General features: G+C 50.7%; 2 protein-coding genes across 6 annotated transcripts in view; one reads left to right on the top strand and one right to left on the bottom strand.

Annotated features, from left to right (window-relative positions):
• The window catches only part of RNF24 (ring finger protein 24), a 30,475-nt gene extending 12,916 nt beyond the window's left edge, over positions 1 to 17,559 (top strand). For 3 of the 5 annotated variants that reach the window (XM_026846742.1, XM_026846741.1, XM_026846739.1), the window contains 5 exons: positions 4,163 to 4,312; positions 10,974 to 11,016; positions 11,985 to 12,026; positions 14,949 to 15,028; positions 16,356 to 17,559. In XM_026846742.1, the coding sequence (XP_026702543.1) occupies positions 4,170 to 4,312; positions 10,974 to 11,016; positions 11,985 to 12,026; positions 14,949 to 15,028; positions 16,356 to 16,494 (447 nt within the window). In that variant the 5' untranslated portion in view covers positions 4,163 to 4,169 and the 3' untranslated portion in view covers positions 16,495 to 17,559. Of the gene's footprint in view, positions 1 to 1,153; positions 1,376 to 2,295; positions 2,529 to 4,162; positions 4,313 to 10,973; positions 11,017 to 11,984; positions 12,027 to 14,948; positions 15,029 to 16,355 lie in introns of those variants that run through there. The other 2 variants (XM_026846738.1, XM_026846740.1) reach the window with 2 other exon arrangements.
• Positions 17,560 to 17,856: 297 nt separating this feature from the next.
• The window catches only part of PANK2 (pantothenate kinase 2), a 9,963-nt gene continuing 8,056 nt past the window's right edge, over positions 17,857 to 19,763 (bottom strand). Inside the window, exons 5-6 of the mRNA XM_026846737.1 lie at positions 18,929 to 19,054; positions 17,857 to 18,500 (exon numbers count right to left, since the gene is read on the bottom strand). Of these exons, the coding sequence (XP_026702538.1) occupies positions 18,450 to 18,500; positions 18,929 to 19,054 (177 nt within the window). The 3' untranslated portion in view covers positions 17,857 to 18,449. The remainder of the gene's footprint in view (positions 18,501 to 18,928; positions 19,055 to 19,763) is intronic.

Raw genomic sequence — 19,763 nt, 5'->3', positions numbered from 1 at the left:
TTAAAGCTCAGTTTTGTAGGCGTCCAAGAAACGGGGATGTGCTCGGCCCCACGTTGCTGATTCACTAGAGGGTGTAAGGAAGGAGGAGGCACGGAGCTCGGGTCATTCTGCTTTGCAGCGTTGCTATCCCCAGCTCTCTCTGCATCCCTGTATACGGCCCCATCTCGAGGATGCTGCCTTTCCTTTTTATTTTTGCAAGCTGTTGTATCATTAAATAAATACTCTCCAGTTCCCTCCGTGCTGAAGACTGGGAAAATCAGATTATTTCTCCTTTGCTTTAGTCAAAGCTGTTTGCAATCTCTCTCTCTCAATGTATTTGCAATATATTCTATGTACAATATATAATATATATTGCAAAGAAATGTGCATGCACGTATATATTTTTACTTTTTTTTAATGTGCACTTAGAGGATTTTCCTCCACCCAACCCTTGGGACTCCTGGAGGGCTGAACCAGGCCTTTATCTTCCCACTCTTTTCCCAGGTTTATTTTTCTTCGGCAAACTTCTTTCTTCTGTCCTGAGTGCTGCTGGCTTGCTCCTTTCCCTGCCCTCCATGTTTCGTGGTTCTCTCCCTGTGTTTTCTCACTCTACGAGGACACACAGACCTCATGGACCCAGTCACAGTCAGAGACCTCGGGGAGATGGGGCATTGGGCAGGTGCCTGCCCAAATTCCCCACTACTTCATCTCTGCCATCATGGCAGGTTCGTTTTATAGACGAAGAGCAAGTCAGCATCTTCCCCTGACAACCCAACAACCTCATGCTGCAGAGAGGGTCCCATCCAGCCCTGGGGAAATCCTCCCCTCTGCAAGGCTTTTGTGGTACCAAGCCCCTTTCCTCCAGGCAGCTCGTGCCCCCCATCCCGGGGCCAGTGAGTGCCCCAGGAGGGGCATCTGCCTGCTCTGAAATGCCTTGGCCATGAAGAGAGCAACAGGGAGGCTTTTGTTCTACACCAGAAACTTTTCATCCTTCTTTATGGCTCATTTTTTATTTCTTTTGGCTGTGCTCTCGCAAATCTGAAGCAGATTAAAATACAGTTCCTCCCCCCTCCACTCCCCTAAAAAAAAAAACCAAACCCAACCCCAAAGCTTGGCTGCTTAAAATCATCAGATTTCAGTGAAGTCTTTTAAAGTTAACAGTTTCCTGGATCCTGTGCAGGCTAACTTATTTTTTCCCTCTAACCTTCCTGTTTTTTGCTGTAACTTTTCTCAGCTGTTGCAGCAGGAGGGAGGGAAGGACCAGGGTAGCTCCGATGTGGAGAAGGTTATTTCATGAGGCGGTTGGATGAATCTGGTGTGGGACTCGTTGGACTTGCACCGTAGGGCACCAAAGGGTTGTCCCTGGGAGGCTGAGCCCCCACAGTATGGCCAGCAGGTAGGTCACGACTGCGTTGGTGACGTTCTTTAGGGGCAAAATATTAGGGCAGTGGTACTGTTGGAAGAAGAGAGGAGGATGCTGTGGGTGGGACAGAGCGCCTTTTCTACCGACCGTTTGTTTGCTGGGGGCTGTGATGGTTTATAGCTGTGACTGTGGTCATGGGGACTAGTGGAAGAGCTGCATGGCTTGGCTGGACACGACTGTGAGGAGCCTTTCTGGCTTGATGAGGTTTGCTGCCCTAAACCCAGCCTGGGTCCTCCTTACCCACCGCCTCTGCCTTTGTGCTCGCTCCGCTGCAGCATCCTCTGGTGGCAGAGCTGAACTGAAGCCCCCAGCTCTGGTAAGAACATCAAAAGTTGAAGGAGTTGTAAAGGAAAGAAAAATAAGTCTGGTGCTGGTTGGTTTTGTTGCCTCTTCTTCGAGAGTGATCTCTCCTTCCTTGCAAAAAATCACCTGAAGCTTTTCCCAGGAGGATGTTTGATTTCTCTTGGGTGGTTGAGGAGCTGGAGCCGGCCAACTTTGGCCAACATCAGCGATCATCAATACAAACCCAAGGGCAAGCAGGGACAGCCAGAGCCTCATCCTCCAGCTGAAACATGCTCTGTCGCCTGAGCGTGACCAGGGGGAGAGCCCTTGAACCGTCTAAAATCCCTTTGACCCAGCAAACGACGTGGAGATAAAAACCAAACCCAACCCTATGCAGCGACACTGAGCTGCGCATTAACTCTGCCGGAGCTGGGAACAAAGGTTTGGAGGCTGGTTTTCGCTTTTTAAAATTTATTTACAAAGCAAAACAGCTCAGCTGAGCGGAGCAAGGATTGGTGGAGAAGCGTGAGCTGCTGGGTGGTTATCGTGCTATACAATCCCATCCCCACCAGTGCTCGCAGCGGGGTGTGCTGGCTCCCTGAGCTCTTGTAGCATTTCCACGTTGGCCGGGAGAGTTTCTGAACATGCGTGTTGGTCTCTGGAGGCTTTAATCAAATCCAGGCTTTACCAGAAATTGCCTCAAAACTTCCAACGAGCTGAGGAAACTGAAAGCAGCCGGAGCGAGGAGGCCCTTGGGCGGGCACTCGGAGATGCTGACTTCGGCGAGGGGTGCGAGGAGGGGGCAGGCGAGGGGCTAGAGCTGGCAGAGCAGCCGAGATGAAAGGTGAGTCTGCTCCCTGCGTGGCAGCTGGGCAGTGTGCAACATACGTACGAGCAACACGTGGGAGGGTGGAGAAAAACCCCGGGGGTTCAACAAAAAAGGGGTCTCAAGGGGGAAAGGAGGTGCAGGAGCAGGGATGCTGCTTGGAGGAGAGGGACAGCCCAGAGGATGCTTTGATTTTTGGAGCGTCGCTCCCCGTCACGTATGGATTCAAGTTCCCGCGGTTTCCCTGCCGTCTTCTCGCTCCATGCAAAATTAGGAGCTGTGCAATTAATGCATCGTTGAAAACTCCCCGCTCTGGGGGAGGGTTTTATTATCCCTCGGTAATTTTCTGTGGGAAATGGGGTTCAGACTGCAGGTACTTTCCCTGTTTGTTGTGAAACTTAATTGCACGCCACGTCCAGCTCTCTCCTGTGGGCAGAAAGGAAAACAAGGCATATTTTTTAACTTCCTTTTCGAAGCTGGGGGTGGGTGAACTTTATGCCTGATCAGAGACGGTTGTGGTCATTCAGGGTTGAATGGCTCAGAGAATGATTGAAATAGAAAGGAAGAAGAAGAAGAAATAATAAATCCACGCTTTCCAGTTAAAGGGCTTGGGTGTTAACGTGGCGTTATGGCAGTAAGGGGGGTTTTACAGCGAAACATTGGGCTGGTTTTCTGTCTGACTCCTAAAACCACTCTGTTAGGGTTAATGTAAAATACTGTAAAATGTTAGTGTCCTGTGCGATGAATCATAAAACTAAAATCACCGGAGAGATGATACGCTGAAGTTGTTATCCCAGGCAGCTGCTCGGGGTTTAATTGGGTCCCTCTGAGGGGAGGGAGGTTTTGGCCACGTGTCCAAGATGTGGTACCTTGACAGCCAAAATCGTTGCATCTTCTTCTCAGCCACTGCTCGTGGGTGCTTTGGGGTTTTGCTGGGGGGAAGCAGCCTGGGCTTGTGTTGAGGAATAAAACCGAAGCCTGCAAAAAAGTCCTTAAACCACCTTCACCCAGATCTCGCGTGGAAATAACAAACCAAGTCTCTTTTAAGGCCCCTGTGATGTCTCGGCGGCGCTGCCGTGTGGCAGGGAGATGTCCTTGTCCTCTCCTTTCTGCCAGGGATGCGCCAGGAGCGTGTTGAACACTCATGTGCATGCTCGGTGATTTTGGAGGGGGGAATTTCTGCAGAATGAGGAATCAATCTTAGAAACCGCAGGAGGGGAAGAGAAGAAAAAAACTTCCTTGCTGCAAAGCTTTCTGGCTGCTTTCAGTGTTTTAGCCTAATTAATGAGGGGGTTGGGGGACGTTGGCTGCATACGGGGCTGCTTGGATGCAAATCCCCGCCGTCCATCTGATGCAGCGTTTAACTTAAAGGATGACGTGTGTAAGGAAGAGGGGAAAATAGCTGGAGGAGAAGCTCACAGCTGGAAAAGAAAAATCCCAGCCCTGGATGCTCCAGCCCTGCTTTGTTCTTAGGGTTACCGAGCTGGGGGCTCAGTTTTGGGCAAGGATGCCTTTACCTTGGGGGGCAAGGAGCTGCTGGCAGCCCTCTCCTCCCCACCTCACCTGCCTTTGGAGGGACCGTCGCTCTCCCAAGGGCATCCCATGGTGCCAAAGGAACCTCACCTCCATCCGTTTTCTCCCTGTCTCTGCAGCCTACCCATGAGCTCGGACTTCCAGCATTACAGTTTCAGGATGCCGAACATCGGGTTCCAAAACCTGCCTCTCAACATATACATCGTGGTTTTCGGCACGGCCATCTTCGTCTTCATCCTCAGTTTGCTCTTCTGTTGCTACTTGATCAGGTAAGAGAATTTTCCCAGGCTGTTTTCAAGAGCCGCCCCGGGTTCAGACCGAGCCTGTCACCAACCCCTCCATCCCCAAAATAGCTTGGCATCACCTTGTCTTTCCGTGATGCGTCTCGTGCCAGACCGATGTGACCCCTGAAGTGGTTTAACTTTCCCTCATCGTCAGAAGAATTTGCTCAGCCTTGTAGTGTGGGACCTAACGTTCATCCCTCATAAAGCCACTGCACGTATGCAGTGAATACTGAGCCCAACACATCTTGGAGCTACCAGTCCCACCAGGCAATTACTTTATTCGCTTTAAAAACAGGAGATGTATTTATATGTATGCTCAAACAGGCATGAAAACATGGTTGGCTTTTCAGAAAGACTGGAAAAGGATGTTTTATGGTTCCTGCTTTCTGCTTAATGTTTCAACACGTTTTCCTCTTTAATGAGTAACTTGTGTACTGCGTGCTTAAGAAATGTTTAATACCTGCTCCGTTTGTTATTGTGCACAAATTGCTCATTCAACAGCGCAGTTTAGAGATTAATGATGCAGAGTTGATTTGTTAATCTGAATGATGGGGGAGCAGGGCGGGAGGGTTAAAGGTTGTTCCAGTTTGGGGCTTGTTTTAATTATTTTATGGGCCATTGGGGAGAGAGTTGGGCTACTAATTGAGAGGAGAAACTTCCTGCTGAAGGGAAAGTGGAGAAAAACACAGTGCCTGGAAATCGAGGTGGCGATGGGGCAAGTTGTGCTGATAACCTGGGCTGTGGGGCTGGCTATACCTCTCCCTGTGGCCGGGAGCAGAGGGCATTGCTCTGCCGAGATCCTGCGTGCCCAGAGCTCTCCTGCCAAGTCGCAGAGGAGCTTTTCCATCCCCTTTTCCTCCCTTCTGGCTTTTTGGATGGCCTCAGCTAGCTGCACATCCATTGCATCCCCTCCCTTTGTCCCCATAAAACATGCATCTGGTCTCTTCTTGCACCACAGAGGTTGTGTCTGGCTGGCTCACAGCAGCCAGTCCCACCAGCATTTCTATCCAGAGGATGTTGAAAGTGTTTTTGTCCTGATTTTTTTAGACTGGGGAAGCAAGATTTTATTGCCATGTTCTAAATATTTGATAATTTCTGCTTATTTTCAACTCTGTGTGAAGCAAAGCCTTGTAAAACTTGGAGGCGAGCCCAAAGCCAGGCTTACCCAGGGGTGATTTAGGCTGCCTGGGCATCATATCTTCACTTCTGCCTGCAATTATGCACAAGAAAAAGTTGTTTAAAGGTGCAGTGTGTGTGTCTAACCTGGCAGACACGGCAGAAACAGATCAAGGGGTCATCCCCAACCAGGTGATTTGTGTCTCAGTGCTCAACGTTAACAAGTTCTGTGCTGGGATATTGTGTCTGTGTCCACTGTTCACATTTTAATTGGGACAGCAGTGGGAGGAGGTTGCAAAAAAAACTGACGACGAGTGTTCAGAAGGGTCAAGGATGTGTTTTGCCCAGATTGAAGCCACATCTATACGACTCACAAAATGCAGAAGTGTTTGGACTTTCAGAGTATTTTCCTGGGCACTGGGTCATGCTGGGTGTGTTCTGCCCCAAATTAAAAATAACAAGTAGTAATGTCTGGAAGATCAAGCCAAAAAATCTTTAAATTTAGAAGTTGGAGGCATGTTGTAAGAGAGGGGGTGAGTAACCACTGAAACATGCCAGCAAGGGAAGTGTCAAGTCCTCTGTCTCTTGATGGCTTTAAATCAAGACGGAGGACCTTTCTGGATGAGATGTTTTGGCTCCCGTTCCCAGGAGTAACGAAGTGCTATTTAACGACCTATGATAGATGGAAGGTTGGATTAGATCACCTAATGATCCCTTTATAGCCCTAAACTCTACAGAGACTCTGTGAATCCTTCTTCAGACCACCGCCCTCAGCTCTGCTATTGGCAAAACAAAGCCAAACAGGAATCCTCCCTCCCCTGTTTTGGAGGGTTTCACCGTGCCACAAGTTTTAGCTGTGCTGATGTACCCCAGGAGCATTCACCTGGTTTGAATTTGCTGGTGTGGGGTAGAAAAGCTCGAGCTTCGACATGGCTTGGAAAGCCTCGTTGGTGGACAGCGGGACGAGGACCACACGCCTGCAGTTGCGGAGCATCCCAAATGATTGTTGTGGGAAGGATTTGCCATGTCCCTCCCCTTCGGTGCCGTTTAACACCAAAACGTTGCTGGTGCCTGTCTGTGCAGCAAACAAATACCCACAGTCCTGTGGAAGGAGGTATACAAAGTAAAATACTGAATTTAAATCAAACTTTTCCCCCTCCCAAACCAACTGCTAAAGCCTGCGTTACCCCACGCGTTCCTGACCCCTTCTGCAATGAGATGTGTGGCTTCAATATGGAATTAACCTCTGGAGGCTGTATAAAAGAGAGGTGTTAATTTAACAAGCAGATGCATCTTGGATCAAACTGTGTCATCACAAAGAAACCGACCCAGGGTGGAGGGACACGGGCAGGGACGGTCCTCTCGGGAGCTCCAGGGCTCCACTAGCACCCGCAGGGGTTATTTTGAGATAACAGCGGCTCGTGGCTTTCCCCAGGCCCTCCTTGGGTGCAGAGGCAACATAGCCCATCCTCTCCCTCTTCTCATGCCTCACAAATCTGCAAATATTTGTCAAATAAGGAGCAGAGCTCATGACACCATCCTCTGGGCCCTGGTTCTCATCACCTGTGCCGTCCTCCTCCCGCATCCCCTGGCTGGGGAGGCACCTGGAGCATGGAAGAGCCAATATCTGGTGTATTTACCCCTCATCACAATGCTGAGGGCAGTAAATAAGGGATGTGCCAGGTAGGAGGGCAATGGGCTGCACTTCACAGCTGTGCCACTGCAGAGTGCGCTGCCCGCTTCGACGGGAGGAAGAACTGACGTTTTTAATCGGGTTGGCTCAAAACAGAGTTTGATAGGAATTTCAGCCAAAAGCAAAGCAAAGATGGTCACTGTCTGTGCACAGCTGAGGTGAATCTCAAGCAAACCACTCCAGTACAAAGCACAGGTCCCACCCTCACGACTGCTGCCTCTGCTTGGAAAAATTTTTTTGAAAAAAAAAAAAAAGCGAAAGAAAAAGGAAATGAAATTTTGCAAGGAGCCATTTGTGTCTGAGCTCTGCTGAATTAGTGAAAGCAAGAACCTCCCGTTGCCTTCAGTCCCTTAAAACGCAGTTCAGAAGGATGCTGAGCCGAGTGACGCCGTGCGTTTCCACGCCTTCGAGTGGCCGGGCACCCTCCCCCTGCCTCAGTGCTGCAGCGTCCCTGCTCGTGCTTCACTGCGGGTTGCACGGGGCTTGTCTCTGCCCAGACTAGGCTCAGATTCTATGGGAAGCGCAGGGTACGTAGCCCTTAAAAAGCCCTTTTTTATAGGGCTGTTTCCTTCTGTCTTCAGACCTGCCAGGATCAAAGGCAGCGGTTGGGTTTGGAGAGCCCAGGGACCCTGGCTGGGCTGGGCAGAGCGAAGCAGTGATGGGGTGAAGAGCCAGCACCCGGTACCTTTCTCCTCCTTTATTGTAAAGGCTCAAATAAGCAGGTCTTGGAGGGAAACCTGCAAAAAGTTGTTTCCTCTACATTTTATTCCCATAGTCATTCGCTTGCTATAGGTGATTCAGAGTCACCCAGAGAAAGGGGGTGCTCCCTTCCCTGCAGGAGGCATGGAAACCTTGGAGAGAGACCACAAAACTGGCAAGAAGTGGTTATTAAATGCAGGGATGGGCGACGGTGTGCGCGCGCTCGGTCTCCAGCCACACACTGGCTTTCAAGACGCTGTGTGGTCTCTTATCTAAACCAACCATCTGCCAGAAATTCCTCCGGAGTCACAGCTTTGGACACGAGATGGATGAAGGCCTCCCTGGGTCCAACGGGGAAGAACACTCGCCAGGACCCGGGGTCTCCTTACAACAGCTGCGCTGGGTCCGACTGGGATCCATCTGGCCCAGGGTCCTGGCTTTGAAAGGGAAGCGTGGAGGAGCACACCACGCTCACACGCTTCGGGACCAGATGTGCTCGTGCTGTTCCCCATAACCTTCAGGGAGGTTAGGTTTTGTTTTGTTTTGGAGTTGGGTTTTTTTTTGGCAAAGTCTCCCTGTAAAGCTCAGCCCCGGCCTGTGGCACTGTCGCGTCCGTGCTCTGACAGCACAGACCTGCATGGACCCGTGGCTGGGTGGTCACTTCTTCCCCATCCCTGGTCCAGGTGCCTCTGTGGCATCCACAGATGCTTGGGCTCATTCTGCAAAACACCTTCCCTACGGTGGCTTTGGCTTGTCACAGAATCACTGGATCATCTCAGCTGGAAAAGCCCTCGCAGCTCCTCCAGTCCAACCATGACCCTCCCCCTGACCGTTCCCAACTCCCCCAGATCCCTCAGCGCTGGCTCAGCCCGACTCTTCAACCCCTCCAGGGATCCCGGGGACTCCCCCCTGCCCTGGGCAGCCCATTCCAACGCCCAACAGCCCCTTCTGCACAGAAATCCTTCCTCAGAGCCAGCCTGACCCTGCCCTGGGCAGCTTGAGGCCATTCCCTCTTGTCCTATTGCTTATTACTTGGGGCCAAAGTTTCACTGGGGTCAGAGCTTCAGTGGCCACTCCGTGCTCAGTAAGACAGATGATTTTTCCTGTGCTGGGGAGGGTTTTTCCCCTTGTACGCGCTCTCCAGCCAAGCATCGTGCTTTGCCCCATCTGTATTTCATAACCGGTTTCCCAGTCGCCCAGATCTCTGTGGATCATGCTGGTTTCATCCTGTTTTCTCTATTGTTTGTGCATCTTCTGCTCGTGTTTCTGCTCGGGGTCGCTGGTGGAGGGATGAGACCCCAGCCTTCTCCTTCCTGCCTGATGCAATTTTATCCGTGGCTCTGCAGGCAGGTTCCCTGCCAGGGCAGTGTTAGAGGAGGAGGGATGGCTCCCCACTATATTCAGGGCTCAGGAGCTGACTTACTGCAACTTTCTCTGCGGCATTACGGTGCATTTTTACCCATTCCTCGACTTTCAAGGCTTGTGATATCTTGGGGGGGGGGGGGGGTTTTGACAGGGATCTATTTTTACATCCTGTTTTTATAACTCACCCACTGCAGCCTTGCAGGACCAGAAAGCCTCTGAGAGATCAGGGTGGAGCAGCCAGGGTTTGAGATGGCCCCCAGAATATTTCTGGAGAAGTGAAATTACAGGCGAGGGGGTTTCCCATCTGAAACCACGCTTGAGGCTGGCTGGGGGAAAATATTCCTAGCCCTGCAGATACACACTGACATCTTATTAAAAGTCCTTGGCCAAGTCTTTAGCCTTGTGACTTTCCCCTTGAGTTTTCAGAGCCGTGTCTTGTAATGAGAAGTAATATTAGTGTTTGTTTGTTTAAAAACATATTTATTTTAGGAGCATGATCAGCTTCTTTGGCCAGCTGATGCCTGCAGAGCACTCTGCCAGGCTGCAGAAAATGGGCTGCTGTTTGTTCTGCTGTGGAAAAAAAGTTTTATTAATAATAGTTTGAACTGAAAACATGTGTTTGTGATTGCTGTTTCGCTTGGTCCCCAGCACTGGGGACAAATGCTCCCACTGGTGCCTCCTGGAGAGGGAGGGGATGGGCTTCTAATTCCAGCTGCTACCCGGCTGGACTTCTCACTGCAGCAGGTGTTTTGGGGAAAGGTTCATCCCCTCTCTCCATCCCTTGATTTGCTCCAGGGATAGATGCTGTTGGGCAAATTAAAAACCACCCGAAAACCCCCAAATTGTGCTGAGCACAGTGCTTCAACAGGCAGGTGGGGGGAAGCATCTTACGGAGTTTATAATCCTGATTTTGCTCCACTGTTGCATCGGCTCTGGCCCTGGCTGATCGTGTGGGCTTGTCACCCCGTGCTTTAACACAGCACACCCACTGCTCTTGTGATTATCAAAAGAAATAATAAAAAATCCCCAAGATACAGGTTCGCTCTGTTGCATTTTTTGGCAGCTTGTTTTCTCTGATTATTAAATTGCCCCCTGTGATAGGAGGTGAGAGATGTTGCTTCTCTTCCAAAGCTTTCTGCTCTGGTGCTGTCTTCAGATAAGTAGCCATCCTTAGCTTGCTCAGCCAGATGGATAACCTCTTCTTGAATGCTTCTTCCCCATGGTTTGGGAGGCAGAAGCAGCACAATTGACCTTATTACTGAAGATAAAGCCGTGTTTGAGGAACCCAACACCGCCCAGGCAGTGACGGGGCCTTCGGTGGGAAACCTCAGAGCAGGGAGGGCTCCTTCCCCATCCCTGAGCTCTCCTCAGGTCTGAATACCCATCGCTGGGAAAAAGAGGCTGTGGCCTGTCTAGAAGTTGTTGGCAGCAGAAGTGGTTGGAAATTGGGGGTATTTGTGGCAGCTCCTGATTTACTCGGCAGCTTTCGCTGGTTTTAACAGTGCAGGTGATGTCTGCGTGGAAAATTAGGGAGGTCAGAAGCGGAGAAAGGGAGGAGGTTGTGTGCTTTTGGATGGAGATGTTGCCTTCCCAGCTACAAGAAAAGCTGGCTGTTGCTTAACTGTGTCATTTTGTGTGGCCGTTCCTGTTTCTGACATGAAACACTGAAAAAAAAAAATTAAATCTGGAAAGGAGGGAAATGAAACGTTTGAGGTATTAGAGTAATCCTGATTTGTTTGCCTCTCTTCACATTTCTCCCTGTTTTGATTGCAGGCTCAGACATCAAGCACACAAAGAGCTTTACGCCTACAAACAGGTGAGATGATGCACAGTAAGTGTCCTGTTCTGCCTAGCACTAAATCCGTGTTGGAGTAGTCACTCCATCAGGTTTCCTTGTGCTGTTCTTCTTGGGAGGCTTTGGATCTTGGAAGAGAACTTGTAAAGCCTGGGCAAACCTCTGTCCTGGCTGATTTATTTTTTTTCTACCAGTCGGGCACCCCGGGAGCATCTCTCCCCCATTAGTCTGCAGGTCTCTGCGTTTTCAGACGAGGTCCCTGAGCAGTGGGGACATCTCCACCCCTGGAACACCTCAGCTGAGCAGCTTCTCCAAACCCTCACCTTATTTCCTGCTGGTGAGCCGTAACGCCCTCCCTTCCCCAGCAATCAAATGATGTTTTCAGGGTCCAAATCTACTCCCTGCATTGAACCTGGTGGCTCCGGCCCACCCGGAGGGCCCCCTCCTAGGGAACACCTCCATGTCACCTTGGCAAACCCGGCCATTTTCTGCACTCACCCACACGTGCTGTGTTAAAATAAACACGGCCAAGAGGTCGGTGTCAGGTTGCTGCTTCAACGTCCCATTTTCTCCGGGGCTTGTGTAATTTTTCTGCTTCCGATCTGTCATTTGAACAGGGTGACAGTTGGGTGGAGCTGGGCTGATGCGCTGCAGTAACACATGGTCAGCCTGGATTTCTAACCCTGGCCAGATGTTTAGCCTGGCTGGAGTGAAAAAGAAGCAGCAGACATCCACACAGGAGCCCAGGAGGTTTAAATTCAGGAGGAGACCTAGATTTGGTCCTGTGTTAGTGGTTATAGCTGTGCCAGCGCTGCCTTCCTCCTGTCTCTGCACAGGGATGAAAATCTGATGCGCTCCGTGGCTGTGCTGGGTTTACTGGGGGTTTCCAGTTCTACTGGGATGCTAAATGAGATCGATATTTATGGAGATTTTTGCTGCAAATGCTCAGGGCAGCAGCTGTATCCTGACCCCAGCGCTCTGTCTTACAGGTTATACTCAAGGAAAAGGTGAAGGAGCTGAACCTACACGAGGTGAGTACATCCCTGGGGTGGCAGCGTAGCAGTAAAGACTCCCTCACCCTCCTCTTCCTCGCTCTGGGGAGGGTGTGGGGGAAGGCAAAGGCTGCACAGGTAGGAGGATGCAAAAACTCACATTTAACTCCTTCAGGAGCAAAACTGCCCGCTCGCTGCCACCGAGCTTTGCTCAGCAGCCTCTTAACCCGTTACAGGGAATGTGGTGGGGGCAGGTTCACGGTTGCACTGGCAGCTCCCTCTCTCCCTGATGCTGCTTTTCTTTCTCAGAGATACTAATTGCTCATTAATGCAGCTTGTAAAATCACATCTGCAAAGGGTCTGGATTAAACCATCTCCCTCCTCCTCCTCCTGGGTCCCCTTTAGATGCATTAGTAGTATTTATTGCATTATTATTATTTACTGCATTATTATTACTTACTGCCTTATTATTAATCACATTACCATTATCGCTGAGATAAGCTGTGGATACAAGGGGAGGCAGAGGCAGGCTGGGCTGTGTATAAACAGTGTCCAGCAACGGTTACGTCCCCTCCAGCCCCGCTCAGCCTCGCCACCGTCAGAGCGTGACGATATCCAGCACATCTCTGCTGGCCGAGTTGCTCGGGCAGAGTAAACTGCTCCGAGATTTAATTGAAATCAGAGATAAACACGCTCCCCAGGCTCCTGCCCCTCCCGCTCTTGCTCCACAGAAAAGAGCTGGCTGGCAGAGGCAGGCAAAGGGGTGTCTGCTTGGATGTATTAAGAATTAAAAATCCTTTTTCTAGACCCCAAAACATGGAGGTTTCTGCTCGGATTCGGGAGGAGGGCAGAGCCCGTGGCAGCCATAAAGCAAAGCCCCGGTGGACTTTGCATTTAAACTTCAGAGGGGGAGTTGCACCAGCGCCTGCCCTGTCCCGACGCGGGCGCAGAAGCGGATCCTCTCTGGATTAACGAGCTAAGAGGAGGCTGAAACACGGCTCAGATTAACGATGTTACCCTAATCCACCTCTACCTACTTGCCCCTTGAGGTTTCAAACACATCAGTTGTTCTCAGCGGGCTGCCAGGCCGTTTTGGGGCCAAGTGTCCCTATTTACAGACCGATTTTTGTGCTGAAGTTGAGCAGGAATCTGCTCGAACTCTGCTTCAAACACGGGCTGGATTTATTTCCCCTAACAACAACAATTCCCACCCGTGTCCCGGACACGGTTCTCTCTTCTATTAAATACCAGCTCCATTTGTTTATAAGCTGCTATGTTCTTTAATTCCCCAAGCAGAGCAACAAAAGCCCGTCCCGGGTTTCCTCCTCACCCTCCGCTCCCCACAGCCGAGGGGCTCCATCCTGAGGACAGGAGAGTGGCGGAGGTCCCTGCTCGAGGCCCCTACTTCTGAGCCACTCATGTTAAACTGACTTGCAGGGGTTATTTTTGCCAGCACACAGACTTAAAAGCACTTCCTGGGGTGAGAAGCTCATTGGAGGAAGGATTTGGGAGCTGGGAATAGCATTGGTGACCCTCTGTCCTCCCCCTCCATCGCCTCCATCCCCAGCTCTCACAGCCCAAACGCGTTCTGGGAGGACGAGGGGGCCATGGGGAAGGGGACAGAGCAGCAGCTCCAGCTCTTCCCTGGGATCTGGGAAAGGCTGGAAAAGATTTTCTCTGTCTCCCTCCAAAATATCCCTTTTTTGGGCATTTGGATTTTGGTATTTACAGTAAGCAGTTCTGGAAAGCAGAGCACGGGGCGGGGGTGTGTGTGTGTGTGTGTATTTTGCAACATCACGGGGCGGCTGCCAGGGCTCACCCGGAGCCTTGCGGAGGGGAAAGTCCCCGCCGAGCTCTTCAGCCCCATGTTTCTGCATTTGGTTTTTCTCTTTTTTTTTTTTTTTTTTTTTTTTTCCACCACGCCGCCTCTCCCTGGCTTTCACAGGGCTCAAGACATCTGTGTGCTCCTCGGGGGCCGACCCGAGCAGCCACACCAGCATTTGCTCAATAAAAAAAGTCTCCAACGAGCTTTGGGTGGCTGGAAAGTATTGACGGGGGCCACGGCCCGGGAAAGCCGGGAGCCTCCCGCAGCGCTTGCCAGCCGCCTGCCTCATCCCGAGGGCTTTTGGCAGCGGGGTTGGCCCTTGTTTCAGACTGCCGGAGACTCCCAGGCTGGGAAAAAGAGTTGGGAATATCCAAAATCCCTGCAAATATCCAAAATGGGTCAGGAAAAACCAGCGGCGGAGGGGAAGGAGATGCAGTGGGTCTCTTGCCTGCTGGGAAAACGGCCACCAACTTCCCAACCTGGGGATAGAGATGCACCCTTTGCCCTTTCCTCTTCCCAGTTAACCCTGCGGATGCAGCTCGGGCCCAGGGACCCAGCAGCAGCGTGGATCCATCCCCCTGCACCCTAAAGCCTCCAGGCACGTCCAAACACATCCCAGCTGGTGGCTACTGCTCGGTGGGGAGCCCTGGGGTCCCCTCTACTGAGGATGGGAGACCCAAGCCTCAGCCTGCGATCCCAAAACCATGACAGCCAAGTCTGGGAAGGCTTTAGTGGGGATTTCATCCCTCCGCCATGCAGAAACCACCCAAATGTTTCTTCCGCAGCACAGGGAGCAAAAAATAAAAGCAGCTTCTTGGTCGAACAGGTTTATAGCAAGAGTGGAGTTTGCTTTCCCTGTGGCCTGGGGAGCAATTTCTCTCCTACCCCCAGTGTATCCTCACAGCATCAGAAGCCAAATTGCCCTTTTTTTTTTTTTAATCCCGAACCAAAGGCAGGGGCCAGGCCAGCGCTGGGGGGAAGATGGAAACTGGCCGAAGGCACTGCTTAGGGGGAGGGGTTTTGGGGGAGGACTATTTTGGCCGGTTCGGAGATACCATCCCCATAGTTTGGGTGTGCAAAATAAAAATGCTTCCTGGCTGCTGACTGCTTCTCACTCTGCCTCCCGCATCTTTCAGATCTGTGCCGTCTGCCTGGAGGAGTTCAAGCCCAAGGACGAGCTGGGGATCTGTCCCTGCAAACATGCCTTCCACAGAAAGTAAGTGTGGGCCACGGGTCACCAAGGCTGGGCTACCCCGAACCCTGCCCAGCGAGCCCCGGGGAGGCTCCTGGCCCAGGGCTCCGGCTGCTGCTGCTCCTGCCCAGGGTTTCTTACACCCCCATTCCAGGGGAAGGAGAGAATTGCAGCCAAAGCCCCTTATGGAGTGAATTGGAGCATCTGGAGCAGCAAAGGTCCAGTCATGAGCTGGCAAAACCTCTTCGCTTTATATATATAGAGACTTTATAGATTCCGATAGGCACATTTTTGTGTGTGTATCTATACATGTACATCTATAAAATCCGTATATATTTATAAAAGAGATACTCAAACCCACTGCAACAAGCACCCCCAGGGAAGCAGTCACGGCCCCAAGGCTCTTGGTGTTCCAGAAGCATTTGCATGTGGCTCTTTGCGGGGCGTGGATAACTTGTAGGTTGCCCTGGGGCAAGTCAGGAGTTGGCTTGGATGATCCTCATGGGTCCCTTCCCACTCCCTCTGGGATTCTATGAAAAATGTATATAAGAAAATTTTATATATGTATTTTATATATCATTTTATATATTATACATATGTAATATATTACTATAAATAATAAATATTACATGCAATATATGGAATATTATATATTGTGTATAATATATATGTGTATAGTGTTTTATATAATATATGTTATATATTATATTGCATATAATATTATTACACACATATATGTGTATTATATATTAAAGATATATTAGATATATGTAACATATAGATAATATAAATATAACTAATATAAATATATCTAATATATGTATTTTATAAAAATGTAAACCGCTGAATTTTGGATGCATAATATATATGTATGATGTGCATATATATGATGAATATATACATTTTACGGATTATATTTGTAAAATGCATATATTCATGTATAACTTTGTGTGTATATATGGATTTTATATATTTTTGTGTATGTGTGGACATTTTTATAGCCTCATTTTACAAATATATCTACATATATTTTAGAAATGTATCTATAAATTATATGAAACATATATAAATTATAGATAAAACATATGTACACAAAAATCCATAGACACACGCGCACAAAAGTCCTAATAAAATACAAAGGCACCTCAGTGGTGAATTTAAAACTTTCGACAGCAGCCAAGCTCCCGGGAGGGTGGCAAGGGCTCAGACCTGGCCTGTAGCCCCCGGGCCACAGCCCGTCACCCTCCAGGGAGGGCCAGGGGTGGCCACCGCCCCCATGGGGTGCGCGGGGTTTATTTCTGCAGCACCCCTGTAATTACCCCCCCCTGTCTGTGTGTGTTTGTCCCCCCAGGTGCCTCATCAAGTGGCTGGAGGTGCGGAAAGTCTGTCCCCTCTGCAACATGCCGGTGCTGCAGCTGGCGCAGCTGCACAGCAAGCAGGACCCCGGCCCCCCCCAGGGCCCCCTCCCCGGCGCCCAGAACATCGTATAGCTCCTCCTCGGCCAGCTCCGCCGCCCCGGGCACTCGGAGACAACCAAAGCACTACGGCACCAGCATGGAGGGGCAGGCGAGGAGGTGGGGGGGCGTCTGCAGCACTTTAGCGGGGGGCACGTCCCCCCCGGCCCACGAGCAGGAGCCCCGTGCCCCAGAGCCCTGCCTCGGCGGAGCCGTGCCGGGGTGAGGGTTCTGACGCTTCAGCCTGGGCTGAGGAGGGGACCCGGGGGGTCCCTCCGCCGGCACCTGCGCGACGTCCTTCTCCCAGCACGGCCTTTGGTCCACCGGGAAGCAGCATGGGGCAGGCCGGAGCGGCAGCAAACCCCCAACAGCCTCCTGTGATGACCCCCTGAACGCTCCCCAGCCCCGCTGCTCCCCTCTCGATGCCCAAAACACAACGTGGTGGGGGGACGACGACCCTGGAGCATCACGGCTGGTTCCTGCCCCGTTTCTCCTCTTTTAACGGGGTGACTTTTGCCTTTGCAATCCCAACCTGGGAAACCGGGTCTTGCCCCACGCCGGGCACCTCCTCAGCACCCGCTGCTCCTCCCAAAGGGCTAAACGGGGTGGGGGAGAGGGAAAAGGGGGGGTTGTGTGGGGGTCTCGTGAGCTTTGGGTACCCCTCAACTCTCCTCGGGGGTGGCTGTCCCCCTCCTCGGTGCCATGGGCTACCTCAGCGGGGCGTTAGTCCCCCGGGAGGGGCAAGATCCTGAACCATCAGCTTCCTCCTCAAAATGGCGGCATGGCCTGGCTGGGGTGGGGTGTGGGAGGGGGCAGGCAAAAATCCTGCCCTTTAGGTTCATCCCATCCCTTCCAGCCTGGCTCTGGGCGGGGGGTTTCTGGGCGAGGGCCACGTGAGCCGGCAGCGTTTGTCCTCACCCAAACCCCCCATCATCGAGCACAAAAGCTGCTGGGGGCAGTGGAGGCAGGGGGGGGGGAGTTGTGCCACCCCCTCACCTCTCTGACCACCTCACGGGGCAAATTCAGGCACAGTAGCAAACGCCCTGGCGTCCCCCTTCATCTTTGCAACTTAGTCCCTTTTTTTTCTTTTTCTTTTTTTTTTTTTTTTTTTTTTTTTCCAAGTGCTGTCTGCTACCAGAATCCCTCGTCTGCAGAGAGTGTTTCCTCAGCACGCCGCCAGCCCTTGCCCAATCCACATCCTGCCTGTGCAGTATCTTGGGGGGGTCCCAACTGCAGCACCCCAGTTTGGGGGCTGTATGCAAGGCAGCATGCAGAGAAAGCAGAGGAGAGTAGAGCATGCGTGGATGGAGAGCTTTCCCCTGGAAACTACAGGAGTCTAGCAATTAATAAACATCAAACAGAACATTACAGAGAAGAAACCAAGTGTATGACTGAAAAAAAAATAATCTTTGGTATAGTTATATGCAGCCAAGTTTTACAACAGAGAGAAAGAAAAGAACAACATGTTATTTCATCCTCAAATTTGCTTTTAGCAGAGCTCAAGGTCAGAGGCTGAGGCGCTCCCAAGGGCACACACTGCCGTCATCTGTACAAAGTGTTGCAGGTTGACATCAGAATCAACCCCAGACACGGGATTTGTGCCTTACCTCGTGTCTCTGGTATACACAGACAACAGGAATAAAGCCTTACTGACAGCACAACAGTATCTGCCAGGCCGCTGTACGTGTCAGAGGAGACATAAGTGGGCTGTGTGGTTTCTACACACTGGGGCTACGACGCTCCTTCCCCTTTACAGACAATTTAAAGCATAATGCGAGCGCGATGCCTTTCGGTTGCGGAACAGAAAACGCTGCAGCTGAACTTTATAAACTCTGAACTGGGTAGACATTCAGCACTCAAAGGAATCTTCTTTTTCTCTTCTGATTAGGTCGCCCACAAACAGTGAATGGATGCTTTAAAGCAAAACATGGGCACAGAGACCCAGGAAGTGCCCCAACTTCGCAGGTCCGACGTACAGGAACTGCACGGAGTCAGGCTGAATCCAGGAGTTCAAGAAGAGCACCGACTGCACCAAAATAACCCTGAAAAGCAGACAGGAATATCTATTAAAAACTGAAACACGCTCATGGCGCACCCACCTGACACGGGAACAATAATATTACACGTACGCTGCAATTTTAACAGCTTAGTAAGGACAGTGGAAAGAAATAACTAGAGGTTCTAACCATAATCTCTGTATTGGAAAGCAGAGTGGCACAGAGCCATCTATACTGTCAACAGTCTTAAAAGAAAGTTCACAAGATGAAACTGGTAGTAAATAATTCTGATATTAGCAAATATAAATGTTTTTTTTCTGACCCTACACTGGGCGCCGCAGTAACTGTGGCTGTAGGATCCTACTGCACAACCTGTATCACCAACAGCAACAGACTCCACACGGCTGTTTCCAGAGCACTCACAGGATTTGCACTCTGCCACAAGGCAAAATAAATTGAAAAAGTAATTTCACCTCATGTTCCAAGAAAAGGGCTTTTAACTGTCCCTTCGACCAGTAGTCCAAAGCATATGCCAGAAGCCTCATCGAGATTGTATTGATCCGAAGGAAATTGCCAACAAACACCACTCGATTAATGTTCTGAAAGTATTAAGGGGAAAAAAAAGGAACATTAAGGCTAAATTCCATTTTCTGCTTGCAACAACGAAAACCCCACCTTAGAGTAAAAAGAGAAAAGTTACAATGCCTTTAAAAATGCCATATGCAGCTTTTCCAATACATTTTCCAGTAATAATTGATGAAAAACAATCAGTTGACAGAAACCATCAGTCGACACTAAAGCAACCAGATCCAGAGAAATTGCATCACCCCCAATGGCTGTTCCCGGGAGCTACAGAGCCTAACTGCCTCGGGGAATGGGGATAGGAACTGCAGAGGGAGGAGTTATAACGCATTTGCAGCATTCTGAATTTAGAATTTTAAAACTGGACCCGGAAGAGCTGATCTGCAGAGACAACACCAAGTTGGCTTGGGATCTGGCAGCAACAAGGAAGGGTTCAAAAGAGCAAGGTGAGGTCAGAAAGGATGCACTGAGATGGTCAGGAATGGCCTTGGGAGGGGCCAGAGACTACACTGAGAGACAACCCACCTGTTGGGACTGCCCCTCGGTGAGTGGGTTCAGTTTTGGGCCCCTCACTCCAAAAAGGCCATTGAATGACTCGAGCGTGGCCAGAGAAGGGCAACGGAGCTGGGGCAGGGTCTGGAGCACAGGTCTGCTGGGGAGCGGCTGGGGGAACTGGGGGGGTTCAGTCTGGAGAAGAGGAGGCTGAGGGGAGACCTCCTGGCCCTC

The sequence above is a fragment of the Athene cunicularia genome (genome assembly GCF_003259725.1).
Source record: "Athene cunicularia isolate RWA chromosome 4 unlocalized genomic scaffold, athCun1 chr4_part1, whole genome shotgun sequence".
Taxonomy (NCBI): Eukaryota; Metazoa; Chordata; class Aves; order Strigiformes; family Strigidae; genus Athene; species Athene cunicularia.
This window is presented reverse-complemented; position numbering and strand designations above follow the sequence as displayed.